The following is a 16,230-nucleotide window of genomic DNA, read 5'->3' on the forward strand; positions in this document are numbered from 1 at the left end:
AGCGGTGCTGGGCTAAACGCCTTCCTTTTATGTGCACAATCTTCTGTGAAAAGGTTTAGATGTTTGTTTGCGTGGTGGAAACGCTGCTGAGGCTCCAGGACAAGGCCGTCTCCAGGACGACGGCGTCTCCAGGACGACGGCGTCTCCAGGACGACGGCGTCTCCAGGACGACGCCGTCTCCAGGACGAGGCCGTCTCCAGGACGACGCCGTCTCCAGGACGACGCCGTCTCCAGGACGACGCCGTCTCCAGGACGACGCCGTCTCCAGGACGACGCCGTCTCCAGGACGAGGCCGTCTCCAGGACGACGCCGTCTCCAGGACGAGGCCGTCTCCAGGACGAGGCCGTCTCCAGGACGAGGCCGTCTCCAGGACGACGCCGTCTCCAGGACGAGGCCGTCTCCAGGACGAGGCCGTCTCCAGGACGACGCCGTCTCCAGGACGAGGCCGTCTCCAGGACGACGCCGTCTCCAGGACGACGCCGTCTCCAGGACGAGGCCGTCTCCAGGACGAGGCCGTCTCCAGGACGAGGCCGTCTCCAGGACGACGCCGTCTCCAGGACGACGCCGTCTCCAGGACGAGGCCGTCTCCAGGACGAGGCCGTCTCCAGGACGACGCCGTCTCCAGGACGACGCCGTCTCCAGGACGACGCCGTCTCCAGGACAAGGCCGTCTCCAGGACGAGGCCGTCTCCAGGAAGAGGCCGTCTCCAGGACGACGCCCTCTAAGTTACTTTAGCACCGATCTTCTTTCTTCCTCAAAAACCCGGAAGCATCAGAAAACATGAAATGGCTGGACTATGCTTTAGGAGTGATGCTAGCTCAACTGAAACATCCCATAATACCACAAACCAGCTGGAAGTGGCCATGTTTTAAGTCTGTTCTTGACGAAACAGCAGAGAGAAGCACAGCGGCCGGACGGCTCAGCAGGCTGTGTCAGACTGCTGCGCGGGAAACCAGGGTTCGATTCCCAGGGGGGGTTGGCTGTAGATCCACATCCAAAGGGCAGAGTCTTCCTCAGGAACCCGATTATTAGACGCTGGATCACAGCTCAGCACCGACAGAGCGGGATGAACATGGTTCAGCCTCCGTGCACCCCCCCCCCTCGTTAATATTCAGTCCACACCCCCCTCTACGCGATAACACGGAGGAACTTTGAGTAATGCTGCAGAGGCCCGAGCCGGATAAAGCTTGAAAGTGTTATCAGACTGAAAGTGAAAGAGTGAGAGGAATGCCATTCATCATTACTGCCACACTGTACTTCAATGTTGAAACTCAGAAAAGCAAAACCTGCGACTTCCAACACGGACATGGAGACTGGCTTTCTATAGCCCCCCCCCCCCTGAATTATTCAAGATAGCGCCAAAGAAAAAGCCCTCTAAGTGCAATTACCCCTCGCTCTTGTCTGTGCAGGCTGAACACGGTTATGTCATGCCTTCTTCTGCTTATAGGCGAGGCTGCGGCACAACCGCCGGTCAGCTGACCGCGGATGGCCTCCATGTAAAACAAGCAAGACAGACGTCACCGTCTGCACTGATCCAGGCATGACTGCCAGTCCGGCTGCCCAACCAGGTCTGGTCAGAGAGGACTCAGCACAAAACCTCAGTCACCCAGAGAGCAGAGCGTTGGCTTCCCAGAACACCTCTGCCGCCAAGTCTTTCTAGAAAATGAAGATATTCTGAGAAAACAAACAGGACATTTCATAACCCTTCATTTGACAGCATAACTGGTGGGAAACGGGCTTTTCCTCCTGCTGTGAGGCGGGGCCTGGAGATGTACGCCTGAAGGTCACGCCGCCACTACGTACATTCAGCGTAGAACACACGGATGTAAATCGGTGCCGTGTGTTTCTGGTCATTTCATTCACAGACCTGCTGCCGCTGCGATGGAGACGAGCGGCCTGCAGCTGCTGCTGAAAGACTTCACACTCAGCTCGGACACTGACATCAATGCAGCAGCAGGACAATGTTAAGTGTGTTAAGTAATCCCAGGAGGGGCTGGGCTGGGGGCTCAGATGTCGGTATGATGTAAAAATGGGGTAGGACCATCATCCATCAGCAGCAACCCTCCCCCCCCCCCTAACCTCATTAATGTGCCTCCCTTTGATTGGCCGTCCCTCTGGGACCATGGAGAACCACGGCCATTGTCCTCGTCTCCTCACCCCAGAGGCCTCCAGGGACCGGAGACTCTAATCCTTAAAAGGGGGCAGGTTTAATTATGTGATGTCAGGACGGGAGGACGGGGGGGGGGGCGATGACCTCGCTGTTGCTTTCATCACCACTTCAATGAGAAAAGCGGCGAAACCATCACAGAGACTCACCTTGAATATGTGATTGTCACTGTTCTCCTGCAGTCTGAAGCTCCTCTGGGGGTTTTCATGACTCCAGCGGTCAGGAGCTCACATTCCATTGACATGCATGACATGACTGGAATGCATGTGTCATGCAGATACCTGAACCTTCCTATGGAGGGGATCTTTGGTTGAACGTCTGTAGATGTCAGAGTCACATCCAGGAGAGGCTGGTCTCCATTCAGGACTTTGGGACGTTCTGTTAACATGGAGGAACCGGGAAAAGCTCAGAGTCCTGAGGCCCCCCACCCCCAAGTGCATGTCTGAAACTCACTGCTGGGGGGCAGAATCTGGGACTGCCTCTAGTCCATCATTAACCTGGGTTATACATGGTCCGGGTGAATACTCGATTCTGATTGGCTGCTGGGTGTGCATTAAAAAGTGTTAACCGCACGCCTAAAAAAGTAGTTCTGGTCACGTGGCTTAAATGTTCTGTATCACTGCGCCGGTTTCTATAAAACAACTTTTAGATTCATCATCTGGACAAAAACAAGCAGTAAGAGGAGAAGTTTCTCTCTGATCTGATGCTTTATTCAACACATCGTGATCATCAGCATAGATATCGCTTTCCTTTGCTGCTGCAGTCGAGCAGTATGGTGGCTGCTGCGGCGTGTTGTCACGGCACCGCACCATGCAACAAATAGTGCAACACATAGTGAAAAAAGATATCCAAACAGAAAAAATAACAAGAACAAAGGACTAAAAGGTGGTTAATATTTATTTCTTTAGTAAGTGACCGTTCTCCCACTGCTGGCTGTGAGTGCAGGCTAGTTCTGTGTGCCCACCCCAGCTGCGTGGATGCTGCGCCCCCCCCAGCTGCGTGGATGCTGCGCCCCCCCCAGCTGCGTGGATGCTGCGCCCCCCCCAGCTGCGTGCTAACTGCATTACTCTGGGAGCGCCTCTCCAAGGTGGACGTGGTTCCTTTTAATTACAGAAAGGATCCATTTCTGTCCCGTCGCTGCTTGAGGAGGGGCCACCATATGGACCCTTAAAACAAAATCCAATTTCCACCCCCCACCGTGACCCCCACCACACCCGTGAGTGGCATTTCCATTGCATCATTTCATCAGAGGAGCTTCAGAGAGCGGCAAATCAATCTTCATGGTCCAACCTAAAGGTAGGAGCAGAACGGCGCACAGCAGTTATTTTAGGGAGATCTGAGCCCAGACAAATATATAATCAGCCAGAAGCCCCCCCCTGGGGGGGTTAGGGTGTAAGTGTGGCTCAATAGAGTAACATGATGAGGAAGCGGCTGCTTCTGAACTGCAGTCAAGACCAGGGAGCAAAAAAACGCAGCTGAGGTTTGACATGCAAACAACTGCAGGAGATGATTGAAGTTCTTCTTTATCTCATAGCTGGAGGGGGGCACAAACGCCCCGCCTACCTCAGTGGAGAAGCAGGAGATTATAACATGGGGGGGGGGGGGGGCATTCATCAAAAGCCTATTAAAGCCACCCCCCTCCCGGCGACACTCCCACCAAAAGATAACTGTTACATTTAAGTGCTGCGACTTTCAGGCCGACCTTGTGAGCCGTGTGTGTGGGGGGGGCTGATCAGGCTGCCCCCCCCGGGATCGATGTCTGTGATCAGCTGGTTGTTCTGATGCCGGACGTGTTCGTGGAAATCTTAACGAGTGGAGAGCGCCGACTCAGCAAACGTAACGACCTTCATCGCAAAGGCGTGAAACATCCTGACCCCCCCCGCCCCGCCCTGTAATACAGCAGCTCACAAAACAAAATCACTTCTAAATCAAAGACACAGAAGCACACGCCCCCCCCCTTCGTCCAGCAGCTCCATCATTCCTCCTTCATGTTCTGGGCCCCCCCTCCTGTCCCGACTCAGCGTTTCCTCCTCACAGCGGTCAAAGAGCTGTGACCTTCAGGGGGGGTCAGGAGCATCTGTGTAATCCGTCCTGCTGCCACGGCGTTCAGCTTGAATCTATGTTTCTGCCACAAACATTCAGAGACTTGAATGCAGCGATTCTGCTTATTATTCTGCATAAATCTACCTGCAACGCACAGATTAGAGAAAAGCTGCACGCATTCATAACCTCACGCCATGTGAGACACTCAGCACATTCATAGAATCCCGGAGCCCCCCCCAGTCCACGCCGCATCAGCTCGTCCTTTATGGTCGGCAGGAAGGAAGTGCACGGCTCGGGAATCCTTTCATTTCCTTGGTTTCAATATAAACGCGGCACAATAAAGCCCAGGAATTAGCATAACATAAAAATAAGCAGGTCCACATCAGCAGACGGGCCGACTGACTAATTGGTGGGAGGATTAATACGCTGCACTTTCTGCAATTTGTTCAAAATAATTGGCACTGGTCGATGAATGAGCAGGAAGAGCCAATTAAGAAGGAGGTGGGCGAGCGCCGCGGCGTTGAAGAGGCAATAAACAAAAACCAAACACTTCCTGAAGGAGAACATCTCTACCTGTGAGGAATGTGGTTCTGGTCGTCTGCATGGAGATGTTCCCCAAACAGCAGAGGCTTCAGGATTTCACCTGCTGGAATTCCTTCACACCTGGAGCTTCCTCCAGAGAAGCAGGAATCAGTGACTTTAGTCAGATGTTCTCTTCCCAAAGAGAGAAAGCACAGAGATGGGACGGATCCGGTCCACTGGGACAGATCCGGTTCACTGGGACGGATCCAGTCCACTGGGACGGATCCGGTTAACTGGGACGGATACAGTTCACTGGGACGGATTCAGTAACAGGGACAGATCCGGTCCACTAGGACAGATCCGGTTCACTGGGACGGATCCGGTTCACTGGGACGGATACGGTTCACTGGGACAGATCCGGTCCACTAGGACAGATCCGGTTCACTGGGACGGATCCGGTTCACTGGGACGGATCCGGTTAACTGGGACAGATCCGGTTCACTGGGACGGATACGGTTCACTGGGACGGATCCGGATCACTGGGACGGATTCAGTAACAGGGACGGGTACGGTTCACTGGGACGGATTCAGTAACAGGGACGGATCCCGTTCACTGGGACGGATACGGTCCACTGGGACAGATCCGGTTCACTGGGACGGATCCAGTCCACTGGGACAGATCCGGTTCACTGGGACAGATCCAGTTCACTGGGACGGATCCAGTAACAGGGATGGATACGGTCCACTGGGACAGATCTGGTTCACTGGGACGGATCCGGTAACAGGGACGGATCCGGTCCACTAAGACAGATCCGGTTCACTGGGACGGATGCAGTTCACTGGAACGGATACGGTCCACTGGGACAGATCCGGTTCACTGGGACAGATCCGGTTCACTGGGACAGATCCGGTTCACTGGGACAGATCCGGTTCACTGGGACGGATACAGTTCACTGGAACGGATACGGTCCACTGGGACAGATCCGGTTCACTGGGACAGATCCGGTTCACTGGAACGGATACAGTTCACTGGGACAGATCCGGTTCACTGGGACAGATCCGGTTCACTGGGACAGATCCGGTTCACTGGGACGGATACAGTTCACTGGAACGGATACGGTCCACTGGGACAGATCCGGTTCACTGGGACAGATCCGGTCCACTAGGACAGATCCGGTTCACTGGGACGGATACAGTTCACTGGGACAGATACAGTTCACTGGAACGGATACGGTCCACTGGGACAGATCCGGTTCACTGGGACAGATCCGGTCCACTAGGACAGATCCGGTTCACTGGGACGGATACAGTTCACTGGAACGGATCCGGTTCACTGGGACAGATCCGGTTCATTGGGACAGATCCGGTTCACTGGGACAGATCCGGTTCACTGGGACAGATCCGGTTCACTGGGACAGATCCGGTCCACTAGGACGGATCCGGTTCACTGGGACGGATCCGGTTAACTGGGACAGATCCGGTTCACTGGGACGGATACGGTTCACTGGGACGGATCCGGATCACTGGGACGGATTCAGTAACAGGGACGGGTACGGTTCACTGGGACGGATTCAGTAACAGGGACGGATCCCGTTCACTGGGACGGATACGGTCCACTGGGACAGATCCGGTTCACTGGGACGGATCCAGTCCACTGGGACAGATCCGGTTCACTGGGACAGATCCAGTTCACTGGGACGGATCCAGTAACAGGGATGGATACGGTCCACTGGGACAGATCTGGTTCACTGGGACGGATCCGGTAACAGGGACGGATCCGGTCCACTAAGACAGATCCGGTTCACTGGGACGGATGCAGTTCACTGGAACGGATACGGTCCACTGGGACAGATCCGGTTCACTGGGACAGATCCGGTTCACTGGGACAGATCCGGTTCACTGGGACGGATACAGTTCACTGGAACGGATACGGTCCACTGGGACAGATCCGGTTCACTGGGACAGATCCGGTTCACTGGAACGGATACAGTTCACTGGGACAGATCCGGTTCACTGGGAAAGATCCGGTTCACTGGGACAGATCCGGTTCACTGGGACGGATACAGTTCACTGGAACGGATACGGTCCACTGGGACAGATCCGGTTCACTGGGACAGATCCGGTCCACTAGGACAGATCCGGTTCACTGGGACGGATACAGTTCACTGGGACAGATACAGTTCACTGGAACGGATACGGTCCACTGGGACAGATCCGGTTCACTGGGACAGATCCGGTCCACTAGGACAGATCCGGTTCACTGGGACGGATACAGTTCACTGGAACGGATCCGGTTCACTGGGACAGATCCGGTTCATTGGGACAGATCCGGTTCACTGGGACAGATCCGGTTCACTGGGACAGATCCGGTTCACTGGGACAGATCCACTGATTCCCTACGTTAATCCTAAAGTCCAGCAAAGTGGTGCAGGAAACCTGTGCCGGGTCAAGATCAGAACTACACAGAACAGACACAGGGATAGTTTGCGTGTGGTGGTGGTGGGGGTGGGGGTTACTTGGCAGGTGTCTGGGGGGGGGCAGCGGTCAGGTGAGGTTGGAGCATAACTGAATCACACAGAAATGATGACAGCCCTGTAGCTGGGGTCACTTGTTGAATTAATTTTGCCTGTGACCCCCCCCCCCCCCCTCTGCTGGGGGGTGGGGGTGGGTCTGAAGAGGCTTCTGCAGCCCAGATCGGTCTTTGGACCGACAACCGTCTCCGTTCTGCTCCACCTGAGCATTCTTACTTCAGCCGCTGTGGGACGATCAGCGGACCCCCCCTAGAGAGTTTCTCCATCAGGTGTGAAATCCCCCCCCAAACCATCACAGATCAGGGGAGTCAGGACGGGGGGGTTACTTACTGTCGGCCAGCGAGCAGAAGACCGTGCAGCTGAGCAGGAGCAGCAGCATCACCCCCCCTCTGGGTAGGGGGGGCCCAGACAGGTGAACACTAGGAGCCATCTTCCTCGGCGGTCCCTGCTAGACGCGTCCCACTCTGACAGGATCAAAGCCTCACACCTGGGGGGTGAAACAAAAGCAGAAGGCTAAGAAAACAACCAACCCCCAGAAAAAAGATCCACTTAAGCCCCCCCCCCCCCCCACTATGGGGATCAGATCATGAACTGAGGCCCCTCAGGAGACACCCCCCCCCCCCCCCCCCCATGTGTCCCATTAGGAAATTGAAGCAGTGTCGTCCAGATGGTTTGAATCTCACAAAGTGGCCTGATCTCACGGGATGAATAAACCTGGGAATATTGCTGCTGGGGGGGTCAACAGATTAACCAAAGACTTTCAGACCACTGAGCGGCGGCGGCGGGGGGGGGGTGTCTTAATGAAACTAGAACCTGTATTTTCTGCTAAATGTCAGAAATGACCACAAGGTTTGTTTTTTCCTGAGCAGGTCCCTGTAATCTGAGTTTAGAGGACATGCATCAAACTCAAGGCCCGGGGGCCAAATGTGGCCCTCCATGTCATTTTATGAGGCCCGCGAGAGCATACAAGTTTTTATTTTCTTAAAATAAAATAAAAAAATTGGTTTGTATTTATTCATATCCAGGGGGAATCTGACTTGAAATATGGGATTGGGAGCATCTTTACATTAGGACTTAAACACTGTCCATATAACCTAACCTGACAGAATCAAATTTAAAAGGATTTATGCTGAGTAACAAATAAAACGTGTTTTTTATGCAACTGTAATTTTCACTTTAAAAGGTTTTAATAAATAAATAAATGAGTTTTTTAACATTAAGGAGTATTTATGTTTATTTTTCATTACATTTAGTCACATGTATAAGTAATATCTGGCCCTTTGAGGACAGCCACTATGCTGATGTGGCCCCCAGTGAAAATGAGTTTGACCCCCCTGGTTTAGAGGATGAATAATCCTAATCTGAAACCGTCCACAGCAGACTCTGGAGCTGCTGGTGGATTTCCCAGCATCAGTGGGATCAATATCCAGTCTGAATTAGTGTTTTCAAAAGGCCAGAGAGCTGTGCAGAGTGGAGAGGAACAATAAAGGTTTGTGTTTTTGTGGCTGGCCGGCTTTGGTCCGCTCACTTTAGTGAGATAAGTCAGAGTGTCAGCGACACAAAGCCTGCAGTGTGTGGAGAAAGAACCGCTCTCAGGCTGCTGGAGGTCCTGAGCGGCCATCACTCATGGGGGGAGGGGGGACGGAGACCAGCGAGACCCCCAGCAGCGTCTTTGTTCAACACGAGCAGAAAATGTTTGGTTGGTGGAAGAAGCGGCCCGGATGTCTTAGCAGGGCAGCGGGTGGCGGTGGGCGGTGGGCGGTGGGCAGCGGTGGGCGTCGCCGGTGATGGCGGCGGCTCCTCTGGACGCACACGGGTGTTGTTGACACCTCGCTCTCCAAACAGGAATGTCTCTCGCTCCTTCACGGCTGCTGAAGCGAATTTCCAAACACTGAAAGCAAAGCGCCAGCGTAGGTGGAGGTCTGATGGTTTGGGCGCCGAACACGCTCACTGCAGCACGTAGACGCCCAGCAAAGCTTTTCACGCCAGCAGCAGAGGAACAGCTTCCTGCCGGTGACGGAGCAGCTTCCTGCCTGAGGGAAGAAGCGGCAAAAGTCGGATTCTACGAGGCAACGGTAATTAAAGACGCCATTTTCCCTCCAACTGAATCCCCACGTTAGCTCCGTTAAACTGTGGAACTCGCATCAGAAGTGTTGGCTGACTAATTTGTCATGACGCGCTCTGTAATGAACAGAGGTGCGGCGCTGCTCTGCGTCGGTGGGAAGCGAGGCGCGGCTGACAGAGTTGGCGAGTCGCCGGGCGGCAAACCCTCGGCACTGGAGAAGATGCTTCTCATCTTCAATGAGTCATTGTAGCAGCGAGGCGCTCGCTCTTTCTTCACCCGGTCGGACGCAGAGACACAGCTGTGGGCGTTTGGCTGCAGAGGACTCTGGAGTGGAACCGAGGACCCAGAACCAGAACCAAGAGGAGAACCAGATGAGAAGTTTGTCCTGTGAGAGCAGCAGGGATTTACCTGCAGCCCGGTTCCACAGGTCCATCAGAACCATCATGCAGATGACTGCACTCAAAAGGCCCGATCGGGGCAGAACCGAGCCGCCGTCTAATGAACCTGGGAGCCAAACCTTCCTGCCGTTTCTGCTCTTTGTTCATCTAACGGAAACTCAAAAACAGTCAATTTAGTGCTTGGTAGGAGCCGCTGTGCCCTGGGCTCCTCCAGAGGGTTCAGTGACCCCCCAGGAGGCCCGACAGCGCGGCGTCTGTCGCCGTGAAAACGAGGCGCCGGGTCGATGGACCTGCCTGCGCCTCTGCAAGGAAACACAGTGCCAATTACAGAAAAAACCCCAGAACCTAAACGAGCAAGGAGCCCCGCCCCCGCCGCCACCATCATCCAGGTGGAAGCAGAGCCAATCATCTGAGGACCAGTCAGGAGAAGAAAGACGGAAACGCAGAGGTTCCTCCAGAAAAGCAGCTGAGACTCTCTGATCTGACCAAAAACAGATCAGGAGTCCTTTACGGTTAACTAAAACCTGACAGTGTCCGGCATGGCGGTGGGAGGTTCATGAAGGCCTGTGGGGGGGCTTCAGTCATGCTGAACATGATGTAGACGTTCATTATCCGTCATTTTCTTTTTTTTAAGAACGTGTTTCTGCGGACAGAGAGAGAAGCAGGCAGCCTGTGCCTCTATTCATGGGGGGGGGGGTCTTTTGTGCTGGGGGGGGGGGGGGGGGGGGCAGGACATTAATGGTGTTCAGTGAACGGCAGAGGTCTGAGGCTGAGTAAAGTCATTAACTGGAATACCAGGAAGGCTTGGGGGGGGGGGCACACCTTTGCTGCTGGCGCCTCTCTCACCTTATTAACCGCCTGTGTGTGAGTGTGTGTGTGGCGAGGGAGGGGCCACCCATCCAGAAATGTTAATCTGCAGACAATGCGAGCGGCGGCTGCGTGGGGCGCAGCAGCCTGAGTAAACACCGCCATTACCTTAACTGCAGGTAGCATTCCAGCTCCGCCCCTCCCGCCTCCCCCGACTGGATTTAGTGGGGCGTCCTGAGCGGGGGACAGCAGAGATGTATGGCCAGCCGTGCTGGGAGCTAATCATGACCATCTCTGGGGGGAGGAGGGGCAGAAACCACAGAAGTCTGTGTTTGCAAAGCTTTGCTCCATAAACACAGTTACTCCATGATTCTCACCGGGGGGGGGGGGGGGGGGGGGGGTGTCTCTGCTGTGCCCTACATCAGGAGATCTAAGCACAGGAACGGCTAAATGTGGCTGGAAGAACCTGGTCGTGTTCTCCTCCTTTGCTCCAACAACAGCTAGCGTCCTGTGACCCGTGGAGTTCACAGCTTGTGCTGACAGGCTGAGCCCACACAGTTAACGTTTCCCAGCAGGACGGGGGCGGGCCACGCCTTCAGCAGACGCTCACACCTCCTCCGGCTGGAAGGAGGAGGCCCCACGCCCACCTACCGATGCAGCAGCTCCTGCAGGAGCTGACGGCGAGCTGCACGGCGAGCTGAGCGGAAGGTGGGTCTTAGGAAACGACCTCGAATGTTTGCTGACATTTACGACAAACGAACAACATTTGAACGTCCTGACGACGCGTCGTGGAGCAACCCGTGACGCATGGAGGCGGGGCTTAGTGCCCCGCTGCTGATAATGCCTGACTCAGGAGCCAACCTGCACCCAGATGAATTATTGACTTTCTGCTTATGATACTTTGTCAATTGACATTCGGTCTCAGCGAATGGAAATTTAACAAACTAAAGAACTTCCATAAATTACTAATTTCTTTCTTGCAAATCAATCAGAGAGCGAGAGGGGAAGCATTGCAGCCATCTGTATTACAGTAATGACAGCCAGGGTGACACGCCACACTGCCACTTCCATTTGAATTTACGCAGGAATGATTATGGCTCGTGTCGTTCTGCAGAGCAAGGAGAAAGTGGATTGCCATACAAAGTGCCGGGCAAAGGCTCTGCCAATAAATCACATCCAGAGTCCAGGTAAAGCCGGCATCCATCACGCCAAAGGAAGGCGGTGCCTTTCTGAGCCAATCTACCTTTTCCTGCAGCACTTCTGACCCAGACGAGCGTCTACCATAAACCAGCTAACCTTTACACCACGACAGTATCAGCTCCACCAGACGCTTCACAGAGCTGGACAGAGTCCCTGAACACAGGAAGGCTTCCTACCTGCAGGTCACTGGAGAAGCTGTTTTGTTCCCTAACGGTTAGTTGGTTGAACGTTATAAACCACACGTGTCAAAATCAAGGATGTTTGATTACAGGATTTCTGCCTCCATTGAAATAAATGGGAATCCTTGGTGCAGAAGCTCGCTGGTTCGATTCCCAACATATCATATTTATTTTTGTGCTGTTTTCACTTTATTTATGGTCAACTTTGATCATTTCTTTATTTTTTTTGCCAATTATTCCCCCTTTAAGTTTCATTTTCATTCAGCGATCTAACATTCAACGCTGCATTTTCTCCTGGAAAAGCAGCTCCTTCTAGTTAGCAAAGGACCTCATTTGACATTTTTAGCGTTTAGTAGAACAGCTTCTTCTTATTCATCCACAAACAGCTGAACTGTGAAGAAACAGACTCGTGTTCCCATTCAAACAAATGGAGAAGCAGCTTTTTCTGAAGGATGTTGATCAGTAAATGCTAATTCATGAAAACATCTGTTTCTGTGATTTTAATCACAAACAATGCAGAGTAAAGAATTGTCCATTTATAATAAAAAAAACAGCCGATCTATTTTCAAATCCCTAAAAGAGTCATGGGTTGCTGGAGCCTATCCCAGTTTCTGTTGGGTCCATCACAGACACACTAACACCTTAGGAAGGTCGTGGCCCCCCCTGCATCATAACTACGTCACAAACACGATCTTTTTGAAATAATAATGAGTACAGAGATGCTCAGAAATGCAATTTTGATCCTAAATTTCTTTCCATTTGTCCTCATCATCAGATAAAAATGCCCCATGAACATGTTGGAAACCGCTTTCATCAGAGAAATGACATCACAGCCAGGTTTTTTAACACTGACATCTTTCCCTTCATCTGTTTGCAGCACAGAACATCTTTGTTACGACATGCGTGTAGCAGGAAACAGGAAAAGTCTGAGCGCAAACAGAAATTCACCGCGCCGAGCCAGAAAGACCAGCCGAGATGCTTCCACTTGAAGGTTTGCTGGTGGACAGATGGGGCCATAAAATGAGTAGGCAGGCAGCACAGAGGCATGGACCCCCCCTTTACACCATGCAGAGGACCCCCCGCCCCCACCACCTCAGAGGCTGAAAGGCTGCCCTCCACCAGTAAAAGACAAACGGAGTGAAGGCATGTGAGCAGGCAGACGCGGCGAGGAAGGTCAATAGTTTGCCAAACAGAGGCGTTTGTTCAAACCCAATCCAAGGGTTTAAGGGGGTGAGGGGGGGTCCTGTGACCACAGAAAAATCTTTATTTGCATCTTTAAAAGTCAGAAAACAGATGAAGATGTTTGTCTTCCTCCCGTTAAAGTTTACTTTGGTACCTAGAGGAACCAGGACGGCTGCAGGAGAGCGTCCCGTTGTCCAGCAGGTGTTCCTGCTGTTCTAAATCGATTCCATCTAGTCAGTCGCTGTGGAGAGGCGGGGGTTTGTAAATCAGCTTGGTGTCAGGCCAGATTAGTAACTGTAAAGAGCTGGGAGTGACGGTCTTTGGCCGACATGGACCCTCCCAGGCCTCAGACTCAATGACGGAGCAGCAGCTCGGCCAATTGTCTGGAACAAAGCCTCCTTAGGCCGGCTCCATATGAATGTAATCTGTGAGACTGCTGCAGAATAATCTGTACGCCTTCCAGCACGCCGCTCGCTGCAGGACCCTCCACAACAAAGCTGCAGCTTGTCCTCCTCATTTTTTACTCAAATCCAACATTATTTTCTAATTCCTACATGTTATCTGAAAATGTTACGATGAAACCACAAAAACCCTGACTGGATAAAGAGTGGCCGCGTGCCGTCTGCCGTCCACCTCCAGCCTCGTGTCCTCATCCAGTCCTTTGGGTCAAATGGAGCTGCTGTGACGTTAACGTCCCAAAAATAGAACTACACACCTCACTGAAACCATCCACTTCACCATCAGCGCTGCCTTCACACACAAAAGGTGAGACGGACACAAGAGGCCAGGAGCAGAGCCCCGCCTCACAGCTGCACCACCCTGCTGCCACCGCACCCCGCCCCGTCATTTCATCAGGTATTTGTGGTAGGAAACAAAAAGATTTCATCTTGTGACGTGTGGGACAAATGATGAGGCTGTTCATAAAGAGGAACGACCAGATCATGACGAGGAACGGCCTGATAGGGAAGAGGAACGACCAGATCATGAAGAGGAACGACCAGATTATGAAGAGGAACGACCCGACGGTGAAGAGGAATGACCTGAAAGTGAAGAGGAATGACCTGATAGTGAAGAGGAATGACCTGGTAGTGAAGAGGAACGACCAGATCATGACGAGGAACGACCAGATCATGACGAGGAACGACCAGATCATGACGAGGAACGGCCTGATAGGGAAGAGGAATGGCCAGTTTATGAAGAGGAACAACCAGATTATGAAGAGGAATGGCCAGATTATGAAGAGGAACGACCCGACGGTGAAGAGGAATGACCTGAAAGTGAAGAGGAATGACCTGATAGTGAAGAGGAATGACCTGATAGTGAAGAGGAACGACCAGATCATGACGAGGAACGGCCTGATAGGGAAGAGGAATGGCCAGATTATGAAGAGGAACGACCCGACGGTGAAGAGGAATGACCTGAAAGTGAAGAGGAATGACCTGATAGTGAAGAGGAACGACCAGATCATGACGAGGAACGGCCTGATAGGGAAGAGGAATGGCCAGTTTATGAAGAGGAACAACCAGATTATGAAGAGGAATGGCCAGATTATGAAGAGGAACGACCCGACGGTGAAGAGGAATGACCTGATAGTGAAGAGGAATGACCTGATAGTGAAGAGGAACGACCAGATCATGACGAGGAACGACCTGATAGTAAAGAGGAATGGCCAGTTTATGAAGAGGAACGACCAGATTATGAAGAGGAATGGCCAGATTATGAAGAGGAACGACCCGACGGTGAAGAGGAATGACCTGATAGTGAAGAGGGACGACCTGACGGTGAAAAGGAATGACCTGATAGTGAAGAGGAATTACCTGTTAGTGAAGAGGAACGACCAGATCATGACGAGGAACGGCCTGATAGGGAAGAGGAACGACCCGACGGTGAAGAGGAATGACCTGATAGTGAAGGGGAACAACCTGATGGTGAAAAGGAATGACCTGATAGTGAAGAGGAATGACCCGATAGTGAAGAGGAATGACCAGATTATGAAGAGGAACGACCAGATTATGAAGAGGAATGACCTGATGGTGAAGAGGAACGACCTGATAGTGAAGAGGAATGACCAGATTATGAAGAGGAACGACCAGATTATGAAGAGGAATGACCTGATGGTGAAGAGGAACGACCTGATAGTGAAGAGGAATGACCAGATTATGAAGAGGAACGACCTGATAGTGAAGAGGAATGACCAGATTATGAAGAGGAACGGCCTGATAGTGAAGAGGAATGACCAGATTATGAAGAGGAACGACCTGATAGTGAAGAGGAATGACCATATTATGAAGAGGAACGACCATATTATGAAGAGGAATGACCTGATTATGAAGAGGAACGGCCTCTACTATGGAAGTCCCAGAATTCATGAGAATCCTAATGAAATGCAACACAAACTGTTCTGATTGACATCCCAGTTAAACTCCAAAAGTCGTGTTCTGCACTGAAACCAAAACACGTCCAACAAGCTTCAGTTGCTTTTGCAAATGTGGAGAAATAAAGAAGCTCCCTGAGGCTCTAATCTAACTCCGGTCCCACCCCCCCATTCTACACAACTACCCCCCAGTCCCAGCCTAACTAGTGGTAGAGGCAGATTCTAATAAGCCCTTCTGTCATTCTGTCAGTCTGCATTTCCCTCTATCCCCCTGGTTCTTCCTCGCTCTCTCCTTGATCCCACCTCTTTCTGTGTCTCTCGGCCGGTCTGAGCGTTAACCCGTCTGTCGGAGCAGATGGAATCATACATCCCCATCGCTCTCTGGAGGCCAGACCACTTTAAAGAGGTGAGAGCAAATTTGACAAATGGAAAAAAGTCGGCATTTTCAGTTTGGAACAAATTAGTTAAAAAGGGGAAATTGCTGAGTCACTCTTTAAAAACCCATCAAATGAAAAAGTCACAGATTCAGAGTCTGAAACTAGACTGGCATTTGGCTCCTTCTTGGCTGATGAGAGGAAGCAACGTCAAAACATGGAAGTTAAACCTGGGCAAGCTGGTAGTGCTTTGAGTGACAGGTTAGTGTGGTTGTGCATGAGTGCTCTGGGATTGGATTGGCTGAACGATAGGAACCACAGATCCAAGCCTTCCAGGTACCAGAACATTAGAAAAGTTCTGTAAACACACTGAACCATGGATCAGCTT

The 16,230-nt window shown here is 52.2% G+C and overlaps 1 protein-coding gene across 20 annotated transcripts in view; it reads right to left on the minus strand.

The window, feature by feature from the left end:
- The window catches only part of LOC101168742 (receptor-type tyrosine-protein phosphatase F), a 145,491-nt gene that overhangs the window by 81,660 nt on the left and 47,601 nt on the right, over positions 1 to 16,230 (minus strand). For all 20 annotated transcript variants that reach the window (XM_023965255.1, XM_023965273.1, XM_023965271.1 and 17 more), the window contains exon 2: positions 7,594 to 7,750. In XM_023965255.1, coding sequence (XP_023821023.1) covers positions 7,594 to 7,693 — 100 coding nt within the window. In that variant the 5' untranslated portion in view covers positions 7,694 to 7,750. The remainder of the gene's footprint in view (positions 1 to 7,593; positions 7,751 to 16,230) is intronic.

This window comes from Oryzias latipes, chromosome 17, assembly GCF_002234675.1.
Source record: "Oryzias latipes chromosome 17, ASM223467v1".
NCBI classification, from domain to species: domain Eukaryota; kingdom Metazoa; phylum Chordata; class Actinopteri; order Beloniformes; family Adrianichthyidae; genus Oryzias; species Oryzias latipes.